The 12,630-nt window shown below is 42.3% G+C and overlaps 1 protein-coding gene across 1 annotated transcript in view; it reads left to right on the top strand.

Moving 5' to 3' along the window:
* The window catches only part of LOC135219347 (uncharacterized), a 294,091-nt gene that overhangs the window by 148,040 nt on the left and 133,421 nt on the right, over nt 1–12,630 (top strand). Inside the window, exons 24-28 of the mRNA XM_064256029.1 lie at nt 4,815–4,871; nt 5,245–5,343; nt 5,648–5,860; nt 9,778–9,933; nt 10,148–10,183. Of these exons, the coding sequence (XP_064112099.1) occupies nt 4,815–4,871; nt 5,245–5,343; nt 5,648–5,860; nt 9,778–9,933; nt 10,148–10,183 (561 nt within the window). The remainder of the gene's footprint in view (nt 1–4,814; nt 4,872–5,244; nt 5,344–5,647; nt 5,861–9,777; nt 9,934–10,147; nt 10,184–12,630) is intronic.

Genomic DNA, 12,630 nt, shown 5'->3' on the forward strand with positions numbered 1-12,630 from the left:
TAATAGACTTTTCGTCAAGACCTGGAATACTTGTTCGTCTCTATAGGTCTTGGCTACCAACTCCACTGAGGTGACGGAGTTGATAGACCTTGCTAGTCTCGACCTAGCCTCAAATTCTGTTTTTATCATGTTCTCCGGAAGTTTAGGTATCCTGTCAGAGAATTAGGTTGAGGCACAGTCCGCATTCAGTTTACCTACCGTAAACGTGGCCGGAGCTTCGTTCCAGAATTCTCTACTGGCAGGGAGGAGAAGGGAGGTAGCCTTTGTTTCCTTGAAAGCCGGGAAGGTTTATCCTCTGCTATGGCTTGGAGAGTTAACTCCGCCACCTTGTTGGTGCAGGGCGACAGGACTCGATCCGGTGTCACGAACATCGTATATGAGCCCTTGTGAGGCGTTAACCTGGTGTTAACGCACTCCCATTCGGCCATGGTGCGTACCCAGACAGCTTGGGCTTGAACCCTCGGGAAGATCACAGTCTCCTTTGGGACCTTGTCCACTCTAACTAGCGCGTGCTCCGCTAGTCTGACTTCGATCTTGATCCCTTTGAAGGGAGAGAACCCTTGGCAGCAGGCGACTTGTCATACGATGTCGACGGCCTTGGGGCCGGAGATGACTCAGTCGCTGCTGACGGAGTCGGCTTTGATCCCTTGGGCAGGGATTTCGGTCTTACAGACTTTTCCTTGAGACGAACCGACCGTGAGCTGTCCCAAGCAGGGGTGGACTTAGAGAAGCCCCGGAAAGAAGAGGTAGAAGAAGGAGTTGGGCTAAGAAGACTCCCTGCATCACTTACCTCGCCACTTACCTGCTCTCCCAGGGCCATAGGTTCGGTGTGGATGTTGATGGCAGCCACATCCGCCATCAAATCCTCTTGGCCGTCCGGAAGTGGGGTCGTCTCCGCTTGGATGGCATTGATGATTGGAGCCGCCAGACGTGGCTGCACTGACGCCGAAGGGGACCCCTTGAACAAAAGGGTTCCCAGGCTGGCGTCCAAGATGTAGGGATGACCTGATGCCGCGTTTCTCCCGTACCCGGAGACCCAGCGCTTCAGGTCCGTCTTGGCGCCCTGGCGGGCGTCCTCAGCCGTCTGTCGGGAAGGAAGGGGAATTAACCTTCCCGACATAAGAAACCAGTTTGTTAAACAATATTGTTACATGATTAATTACAATTTTCATCATGAAAAAGGGGGGGTTAAGATGCTTACCTGATCATTCATAAGGAGCATCACCATCTTGTAACAGATGGTGCAGGCCTCCGGGTGCCAAACCATATACGGAAGCTGCCCCTCCTCCCCTACAAAGGGGACGGAGCAGTTCGCGGGGGAGCGACACACCTCGTGCCCCACGGTCTCGCCGAGGGTGGCAGAGCACCCCGGCGACTGGCAGCGCACCTTCTGTAATAGTAATTATTAATGAGTATCAGCCTCAAGGAGGGCCAGAGCTGCTCCGGTGAGGGTAAGGAACTTAAACTAGATAAAGTTCAAGACTTACTCATTAATAAATATTCAATTCACTGAAATTATTTCTTATTTAATAGCTAACTGCCTGCTCTCGATCCCGCTCTTGGATTCTATGTAGGTCTAGTACTTGAGGTCCAATATCCGTTGGACTATGAGGAGGACAGGCCTCAACTCTGTAAGTCCGGCCGGACCAGAGGGCTACGTGTGAACGTAGGCGCCTACATGATCTCCAAAGAATGAGAACTGAGCTATGGCAGGTTTAATGCAAAATTCCGGTGGCGGATGTGAGAGTGAGCCACTCTCCGTCGGCACCGCAACGGTCCGGAGCTGTTCACTGTACGATCCCTCAAGGCTTAGCTCACCTGAAGTCTCATTTCTCTTTGTCCTAGCCACTTGCTGTGGAACAGACGGAGGTGGCGGGTCAGGGGAAGGTAATTCCATATCTGACGTTGCCTACCTCTACTGAGGGGGTGCTGAGAGCAAGGCTCCTACCCCAATTCCACTGTTAGAGGAGCCGGAGAAAGAGACAATGGAGCGGCGGAGCAACATATGTACTACCTGAAGCTATGTCCGTCATCTGGTGGGGCCGGGGGACTATAGCTCGGAGCTGTAATACCCCTCACACCCCCCACACTTGTCCCCCTCCTTCCACTTATGTGAAACTCAAGCGGCCGTTGATCACTAAGAGTACTAGTACCACGAGTTATAACGGTTCGGCTGGGCCGAGCCTAGTAGTGGGTAGGGGGGAGGGGGGTTGGGGGCTTTTTAGGGGGCATGGGGGTGGGCCACGGGGGTTGCTGGGGGGAGGGGGGAGGGGGGGTTGCTAGGGGGAGGGGGGTTGGGGTTGCTAGGGGGGGAGGGGCGTGGTTTGGGTTCGTGAACGTCTGGCCACCTATCCGATCAGAGGTGGCTACCTATTAGCGGTTGTGTAGGCTACCACTGTAGGGGTGGTAGTGTGACTGGGTCCATGGCACATCGTGGTTGGTACAGCAACCGGTTGGGGTGGCCCTCGATCGAGAGGCATAGCCTACTACTAACGGTTAAACCGAAGGAGGCTAGGCCAAGACGAATGTTAACCAGACCTTTTACGGTACAGTAATACAGTATTGCATAATGACAATAGTGGATATACATCATACATACTTGATAATGAGGTACTATGGAAGAGTTGCAAGGGGTTCTTATATATACGTATATATATTTTTGGGAAAATAACCAATATGGATCTAACTGACTAACCGGGATCGCTAGAAACTCGGAACATCAGGTTAAATCTCCTCTAGGATATCATTATGCGGACAGTACCCTCAACTAAACCTACCAAACTCGAATTTATTCGATTCAGACTGGCCAGGGGGATAGATCCCATAAAATGAAAGAGAGAGAGGCTCTCTTATCATTGATATCTCCTCTGAAGAGCCTTAACTTCTTCAGGGAAAAAAGGGCATAAGAGTAACGGTTAAGGACAGTTAGCCTACCTTATTAATATAGTTGGGCTGAACTGATGGGTGGCAACTCTTCCACCTCTTCAGTGAATTAATGAATAGACATATTTGCATATATTTACTTTGAAAATAATAATTCATGCAAAATTACGTTGGGGAGAGAAAAAGAGTTACCAACTCTCTCTCTCTCTCTCCCACTAAATAATAGACTACGTAGCCTATCAAACATGATAATAATATTATGTCGAGATTACTCGGACGCGCTCATGAGCTGGGGGAGGGGGGAGTAACATAGTTCGAACGCCCTCAGTCTAGCCCCCAGACTTACCCCAGAGTATGTCGTGAGCGCGTTCGGTACCTCTACAACTTAATTTCTAATAATAATACGTAATAAGTATAATAAGTGAACACATGAATTAGGTACTTTAAATGCAAATAATATTTGATTTATTCTTATTTAAGCTAAAACATGCGTACCTAATTCCCACGCGTTCTTGCTCATGATTGGCGGGGGGACACCAACTTCCCCGCAACACTTTCTATGGGGCCGATGGCCAATTTAGGAAGTCCCGCAACCTTATAAATTATGAAAAACAGAAATTTGGGTACTCAACTTTGGTGCTGAAGACATTTCGGAGGAAGCCATCACGAAATACGCACTAGAAACACAGTTAATCACGAGCAAGAAAAAGCGCGTCGTAGATTCACGAGTTCTAAAACAGGATTGCAGGTGGCGCTTGGGTCGGGTAGTAGCAGTAGTAGCGAGAGGGGGAAAGTAGTAGCTGTTGGGTCGGCTCTCCCGATGAGAGGGATTTTGGAAAGGAAACCTTTAATTGGAAGGAGACCTGTGAATAGTGGCTTCCACTCGCCTTGTACTTTATACCCGACGCCCTTAGGGTGCTCGTGCGAGGGTAGTAACCTCAGCATACCATGCTAGCTTTTTTTCTCTGGTATATTTAGAACCTATTTATACTAGAAAAGTGACTAGCAGGATCCTTTTCACTGGAGAATACAGGTCGACCCAGAAATAAAGCATTTTCATTTTTATTAAAGACTGTCTTCATTAAAGTGTTCATTAAAAAGGAATCGAATAAAAAATTAAAAAGTATGCTCCCAAACTCAGATTAAAATATATACTCATAGACAGGAGGATGTAACCAAAAAACTACTATCCACAATGTAGTATGAAAAAATTGCTAGGAAACAATTACAAGAGAAAATCTAGAATAATGTAAGTGCTTCAAAAGCCACAGTAATCACAAAGGTGGTCTTGAGCCATCCATAAGTTAGGGAAATGTTAATGGGGAGTAGGTGGCATGGTGTAGAGCTCCATATTCTAACAAACAACATATGTAGTTGATGAAGCGGAGAGTGTGCTCATATACAATATTATATTGCTATATTTTGGTCAATAAATCTGTGTTTTGTTCTTCTTCATCTGCAGCCTTTATCATTTCTAAATGGGGTCACTGTTCCATGTAAGCCTTCTCCATCTTCTATCTTGCATATTCTGTTCTCTTAACCCTTTACTTTTCCAGATACCTTGCAACCAACCAGTTAGTGATTGTGGTGTCTGTTTTAAGCTTTAGTTACTAAACTTGATTTCTGATGTTAGAGAAGGGAGATATAGTTGAGTGGTGTTTGGGTCCCTTAAGTATTTCCTTGTGCACTGATATAAGAATTTGTAAAAGAACCTGAGAACATAAACTCAAGTGACAAGGAATGAGAATCTGGCTATATTGAACTAAGCATTCCTTCAGGAACATCAGGAATCAGTGATAACTTTTTGGGCAACATTTAAACAGGTTCTCTTTGAAGATAGTATATTATTAAGATGCAGAACAGTGTTGTCACATGTTCCTCTCTTTTGCACAAATTCAGTAGAGTACGTATTGCTTTGTTTCTGTTTTTAGGTGATGTGGTTTGGCCTCCTGGAACAAAACTGAAAAATGAAACAAGTTTATCAGATGGTGAGTATCATGATGTTGTCTTCCATTCTCTCAGAATTTCTTTTAAAAGGGGATATCCAGTATGAGATAACCTGTCAACACCCCAAGCCTTAATATCTCATATTCAGACAACCCCAAAACCAGCAACAACCCAACATTGTCACAAATCCCAACAACCAGCAACAAGAAAAACTTATGTGTCACATTCCAATAACCCTAGGACATAATACCTCCTACCTCACAAACTTTAACAACCTTCCAGCCCATTATAACTCATGCCATAACTTCTAAAATTCCACAACATTGAAGGCAGTAATAACACAAGCATTAACAAATCAAACTCCAACACCTTAAATGCAACTAATAATGCAAAATGTACCGTATCAAATTCCAGCAACCTCAGAGGAAGTAACAGACAGGAATAACGTGACAGAGGGACTTCTGGAGGACGAAAATGAATCTACTCCAGAATCATTCACGACCTCTGAAGAAGGTAACAAATGTTGTGCATATGGGTTTCCCCTCAGACTTTTGCTAAGTTTTAAATCAAGTATCATGGCATCTGTTTGTATAAGCCAGTCTTCGATTTTCCCAGTTGAGACTCTTCACTTTTAAAACATAAATTTTATTACTATTTTAGTGTTTGGCATAATTTTTTTATGAAATTAATTTTGTAATAGTTTGAAGTATTATGAGAAATTTTGAGTTAGTGTTAAGTAAAGAAAAATAATTGTCAGATAGATAAAAAAAATGGTAGCAGGATTAGTCTATCAATAGCATTTTTATTTTGTGTAAAGACCTACAGGAAGAAGAAGAGATAGTGATAACTATGCCAGCAGAAGGAATTACACTGCAAGAGAGCTCTTCCACGTTATCAGTAATAACATCTGGAGTAGCAGCTATAGAAACTGAATCATCACTTTCGTCAACTGCCGCTTCAATTATTAGGACGCCTACTACACCACCCACAGCTGCCAGGCTAACACCCACACCTAAAATCTCTTCAGCTGGTACGATTGGTAGTACTAATTGGATTGCAGACATACCCTCAGATCATGAAGGAATGGCCAATTCCAGTTAACTATTCTATTTAACTTTCATCAATCTACATACACTATTGCTATCAACTTTTCACTTTTGATTGTCAAAAGTTTATATTGAACGACACTTCACGCTTGACTTTCATCAGTATTTATTTGTTCAACAACCCTTCATGTTCGACTTTCATCAGTATTTATTTCTTGAACAACTGTTCTTATTTCGAGAAACTAAGTTTATATCACGTCAAACTCCTGAACTATACATAAGACAGTGAAATCACATTTTATTTCCTTTTTTTTTTTTTTTACCATTTCCATCCGATCCAGACAATTATCAGGGTTCTGCTGATATTGAACTTGTCATAGATATTAGGTGCTGATGTCATATGATGCTGAAGGTTCTTTTCAAAGTTTATCTGAAATAAGAATGAATTTGAAAATGGCTGCACCAGTATAGACTCATAAATTTGTACTTCTCTCAACATTGTCCCCTTGACCCAAGTCTTAGTGTGGGTAAGGATGGAATTTGACCTTCGTACTGACTTAGTACATGTAATCTTATTCTTTTTTGAATTTCAAAAAGTTAGTGAGTAATTTATTACTGGTACTCTTTTACCCAGATATTTATGAGTCAACCTTATCATATTATCATCATAACAACAGTACAGGTTATTATTTCAGATTCTCTTCTACTGACATCAACTCCATTGTATCTGCAAAATCCAGGTTATCTAATTTCATTCTCTCTGCAGTTCCAATTTTCTTTAGTTACCTATGTACAGTGATACCTCGAGATACAAAATTAATCCGTTCCAAGGCGGCCTTGGTATCATGAGTTTTTCGTATCTTGGACCGCATTTTACATGTAAAATGGCTAATCCGTTCCAAGCCCTCCAAAAACACCCCAGTAAATTTCATAATAAAGCTAAATTGACCTATAAACAATGAAATACTACAACAATTTGGACCATTCAATACCTAACTTAATACGTACTGCTAATTACCTGTAAATAAAGTGTATTAGTGTACATGGTATACAAGAAATACTGTACGTATGTAGTAAAATGTGGAAGCTTACCTTTCGAGTGAGGCTATCTCCGAAAGTGGCGACAGACGAGGAGGACAAACGGCAGATACGTACGTACGTACACTTAACTTTACGAAACACATAAAAAAATGTAAGGAAAACATACATAAACTAAACTTTACGAAACACATTAACAAAACTGTAACACTTGACTTTACAAAAAACTAAAATTAAACATTTTTTTTCTTTTTTTGATTTTTACATTTTTTTTTTTACTTTTTTATACTTTACGTACGTTTATTTTATTTTTATTTTTTTACAAAATTTCAACTTCATCACCACTTTCAACTTTCTGTTTTTTAGTATCACTTGGTTCTTCCTTTTTGCTTACTCCTGCTAATACTAAAGGCCTCTTTAAAAAATAACTATCCAAGGAAGATTGCTTCTGCCTACTTTTCACAACGTTCCTGAAACGACTCAGGCAAGCCTCATCGAACTGCGCAAGCATACGACCTGTGTAAGCCTTTTCGGGGTGTCTTTTATCAACAAATGATTGCACTTTATGAAAAGCAGCTAGAAAATCCTTAATTTCTGCCGTTGTCATAGGGTTGTCCTCCTCCTCCTCGCCGCTGCTAGAGAACTCCTCTTGAACGACGTTATGTTACATGGCCTCCAACTCCTTCAGGTCATCCGCCGTAAGCTCCTCTCGGTGCTCCTCGAGAAGGTCGTTGATGTCGTCCTCGTCGACAGCCACCCCATAGACTTGCCAAGTGCAACGATCTCGTCAAGATCTGGTTGCGAAACAGTTTCAGGATCGTCAACTGTTTCTGAATCTGCAACACCAGCTTCGCCCATGTCGAATCCCTCGAAGTCTCGTGCGGATACGGCATCAGGCCAGAGTTTCCTCCACGAGGAATTCAAGGTTCGCCTCAAAACCTCCTGCCAAGCTTGGTCAATGCTCCTTCCAAAATTCACGCAAGGTGAGGTTTGTGGTATCAGTGATGTTGAAACATCTCTTGAAAAGATGTTTCGTATACAGCTTCTTAAAGTTCGATATCACTTGCTGGTCCATGGGCTGGAGGATAGTGGTGGTGTTAGGGGGAAGATAAAAAACCTTGATGAAGGAATAATCCGCTAGGATATCTTCCTCAAGGCCAGGAGGGTGGGCAGGGGCATTGTCCAACACCAGCAGACATTTCAGAGGGAGGCACTTTTCTTCCAAGAATTTCTTCACTGTCAGGCCGAAACACAGATTTACCCACTCGGTGAACAAAAGCCTCATTACCCAGGTTTTGCATTAGCCCTCCACATCACTGGAAGCTTCTCCTTAAGCACTTTGTGGGCCTTGAAGGTTTGAGGAGTCTCGGAATGATAGACCAGTAGGGGCTTCACCTTGCAATCCCCACTGGCGTTGGAACAAAGTGCAAGCGTAAGCCTGTCTTTCATAGGCTTATGCCCGGGTATCTTCTCTTCCTCTGTGATGTACGTCCGACGAGGCATTTTTTTCCAAAAAAGGCCAGTCTCATCACAGTTGATGACTTGCTGAGAACTGTAGCCTTCCTTGATCATCATCTCGTCGAACGTCTTTTTAAAGGCTTTGGCCGCTTTCGTGTCCGAGCTGGCAGCCTCCCCATGCCGCACCACCGAATGGATGCCAGTCCATTTACAGAATTTCTCGAACTACCCATGCGAAGCCTTGAACTCTGGGGTTGGCATTGATGTCCCTTCTCCTCCGTCGTCTTCCGCCTGGGCAATCAAATCGCCAAAAATAGCGCTGGCCTTGTGGGAGATTGCCGTCTCCGTTATCGTATCACCAGCGATTTCTTTGTCTTTTATCCAGACAAGAAGAAGCCTTTCCATCTCGTCCGGTACGTGGGTCCTCTTGCTGGACAAAATAGTGATGCCCTAGGAAGGTGTAGCTGCTTTGATGACATCCTTCTGCTTAAGGATGGTGCCTATTGTCGACGGATTTCGGCCATATTCCTTTGCGATCACACTCAATCACATACCAGCTTCATACTTCTTGATAATCTCCATCTTCGTTTCCAAAGAGAGCATCCTCTTCTTTTTGTGAATTTCAACTTTCTTGGGACCCATGACTGTATATACTGTACGTAATTTACGTATAAGTAGAGTAAAGTTCTCGCACAACACGATAAAGTACGTATACTGCAACGAAATCACTAACGAATTTGTGTTAATAAACGAAATCGTTAGAACGAACGAATACCGCGTGCGTACGATAACGATGCTGGTACCGAGTGGCCGAGGCACGCTGCTACGTAGTAGATGCATGATGGGAAGGATGCTGACCAATAGGAGAGAAGGATCTCATGGCGGTGACTAGCATCAGGAACCAATGGGAGAGCAGGAGGATGGTGGTGAGTCTACTCAGTTGGCGGCGCGCGAGTTTTAAAATTGTTAACGGGGGTCCTGGTGAATCTCGGACTTTACAGCAACAACCTTTCATATCTTGAGCTATTTTTGTATGTAGAGCCGTAGAATTTTTCGTATTAGCTTTCGTATCTCGAGTTTTTCGTAAGTTGAGCCTTTCGTATCTCGAGGTACCACTGTACTTTATTTCTTCAGAAAATAATTGAGGCAAGAAGTATAGGCGATATCCTTCGTGAATGCTGCACTTGACCTTGAAGATCTCGGTAAAGCCTGCCATCAGCTAAGACCTGAAAAACTCCCATCACATAACAAACACTTTTAAGGATTGCCGTATCCTCTTTCTAATACTGTACTGGAATCCCTTTCATGTGTCAGGTGTCTGATTAGACTAGCTAATACTCATTGCAGTCTAATTCTTTGTCATTCTGAAGAAATGTTTTACTGACCAAATGATACTTGTTGGCAGGTGGGCTGATAACCATAGAGGGACTACTATGTGTATTCCCCTTCAGATACAATGGGCAGTTATATGACAATTGCACTTCAGTTGATGCTGAAGCACCCTGGTGTCCTACTCGGGTGAATAGACAGTTGCGGCCGATTGTTACTGGATATTGTAGTGGTTGGTTACTTTTAATTGTTTTGCTGAGCTGTAAGAGCAAAATAAACTAGGTTAATGCAGGACATTTTTTTATTTTTTGAAATATTTTAACAAGAAAAAGAGCGGAAGAGGAATTCCTATATAATTATCAACCTACAAATAACTGAAAATAGATTTTGTGATTATAAAACTAAGATTTCATGTTCAAAATAATTGGCCATATATTATTTTCTAGGATATGGAGAAATGCCTAGAGAGCCCTCACCCAAGAGTAAGTACCCTTTCATACACGCTGTATGTATGTTTCTCTTCATATATGTCTTTTCCCCTTGAAATACAAGACTCAGAAAGGCATGACACTTTCACTTCTAAGTAAGGACTTAGTCGTAACTAGTACTATTATAGTATTCATTGCACCACTGTTCTTCAGATCAGTGAATGGGATAGCAAATGAGTAAGTATTAGTGAACGAACTCTGTAAACCATCTATGATCCTCTGCGAAGTTTCCCCTTACTCTCAAACTTCTCGAATAACATATACATAGTAGCAAACACTATGTCGACAGACTTTCATGTCTAAACCTACCATGCTCTTCCTCTATCAGCCATTATGTAATCTGTTTTACTTTCTCCATCAGATTCTGTCATACAACTGTACTGTGTATGTGTGTGTATTTATTTCAGACTTATTCTGTTTTTCCTTAAGGGGATGACATCAAAGCTTTTTACAATTTTTTTCAAGCTAACACATAAGACATGAAATTTCTGATTTATTTCAAACTTACACATAGCATAAGACATGAAGTTTCTAGCCCCAAAAATGAGCAAATCGGGAATAAATGTACACACACATGCAAGGTAAAGTTGTATAATAGATTTTGACTGAGAAAGTAATGCAGATTAGTAAAGTAATACTAATACAGAAAAGGTAGTGTTGGTTTGGACAAGTTAGAGGGTATGTGGATCTTGGTGAATGTTGCAAGAGAAAGTTGAGAGTTAAGGGAAAACTGTGTGGAATCCCTGGAAACAAAAGAAATCATGAAATGATTAATAGAGAAGCAATGTGAAAAAGATACATGATAAGGAAGGTAGTGTGTTGAGAGAGTTTAAAAGTTTAATGGGACAGTGAAGAATTTGTTATCATAACTAAGTGGAAAAGTGACTGTTCTGGGTTAAAAGTGAGTCAAAGATATTTATTAGATAATGTAAGAATTCAGGAAAAGAACAAGAGAAGATGCAAAATTTGGGATAAGAAATGGGATTGTGAAGGGAAGGTGAAGTAGTTGACATATGCAGTTAAATGCAGTTGTAATTGGGGATAGTGAGAAAACCTGAGGCTACTGAAAGAATTTAGAAGTGTCTGTAAGTGGAGAATGGCTTAGAGCCAATGCAGGCAAGAGTAGAGTTTTAAGGGCCAGTGGAAACCAGAAAGATAAAGTAATGAATGTGGATACAGATTGTGGAAGAGTGGAAGGCATTTATTGAAATAGGCATATGTGAACAAAATAAACAGGTGATTTAGGATGAGACAAGAAATCATAAAATAGGTAAAGTAAGAAATGTAGAATTGGTTATTCACATAGTTTGTGTGACAAGTGTGTTTGTTAAAGTCAAAGTTATGAAAGGACTCATGGGCCATCCTTTCTTTATGGAAACAAAGTGTGCATATTGAATAAAAATGAAAGAAAAGGGTTGAGGCTGTTGAGATGAATTGTTTGATAGTTTGCTGTGTAAATAGGACAAATGGGATTTGATAAAATGACATCATACTATAATGGGCGTAATGTCTGTCTGTCTGTCTGTCTGTCTGTCTGTCATTCAATCATGGCCAAATGGCTGGTCAGATGGGCATGAAACTTGGCAGGGTTATGGTGGGGACCCCTAAGATGGTTTGTAATGGGGTTTCATCCAACCTACCCCCCTCCTTTGTAGGGGGTGGGGGTGAGAAGGGATTCCCTGAAACGGAGCTGTTTCTGGCCGTGAAACGAGGCTGGTTATTCCCGTAGACTTAGTTACTTTATGAATTTTCATTGAACATTAAACAAACACATGTATATGATACGGTAGTAAATGCGGTTTTCAGTGGAAATTCTGAGCACAAGATTTTCGCCCTGAGTGCAACGGTGGAACTGGGAAGACATACTTGATAAATGCCATAATAGATTTTCTTCGCTCGGAGAAGAAAGTCGTACTTGCCACTGCTCTTTCTGGCATTGCAGCTACCTTACTCCACAATGGTCGAATGCTTCACTCTCGCTTCAAGATTCCCATCAACATCACTCCTGAATCCACTTGCCAGGTGTCTGACCAACATGCAAGTGCACAGCTCTTCAGGATGACAGACTTGATCATAATTGATGAAGTCAGCCAAGATGACAAACTGCTATTCGAATGTTTGGATCGATCATTGCGTAACATTAGGAAGAATCAAGAGTTGTTTGGAGGAATCTACGTTCTGCTTGTTGGTGATTGGAAGCAAATTCTTCCCGTTGTGAAACGCGGAAGTCGAGCACAGATAGTCAACGCAACCTTGAGGACATCATACATCTGGAAGTCGGTAACAGAACTGAAACTATCACTCAACATAAGAGTTCGAATTCATCCGATGCCACCTTTGCGTCCTATCTCAGAGACATAGGATCAGGGAACTGTTCGTACATTGAGCCTCCGAGAAATACGATTGAAGTTCGCCCTGAATTTGTGCTAGAATCCTCTTCT

Source organism: Macrobrachium nipponense, chromosome 1, assembly GCF_015104395.2.
Source record: "Macrobrachium nipponense isolate FS-2020 chromosome 1, ASM1510439v2, whole genome shotgun sequence".
NCBI lineage: Eukaryota > Metazoa > Arthropoda > Malacostraca > Decapoda > Palaemonidae > Macrobrachium > Macrobrachium nipponense.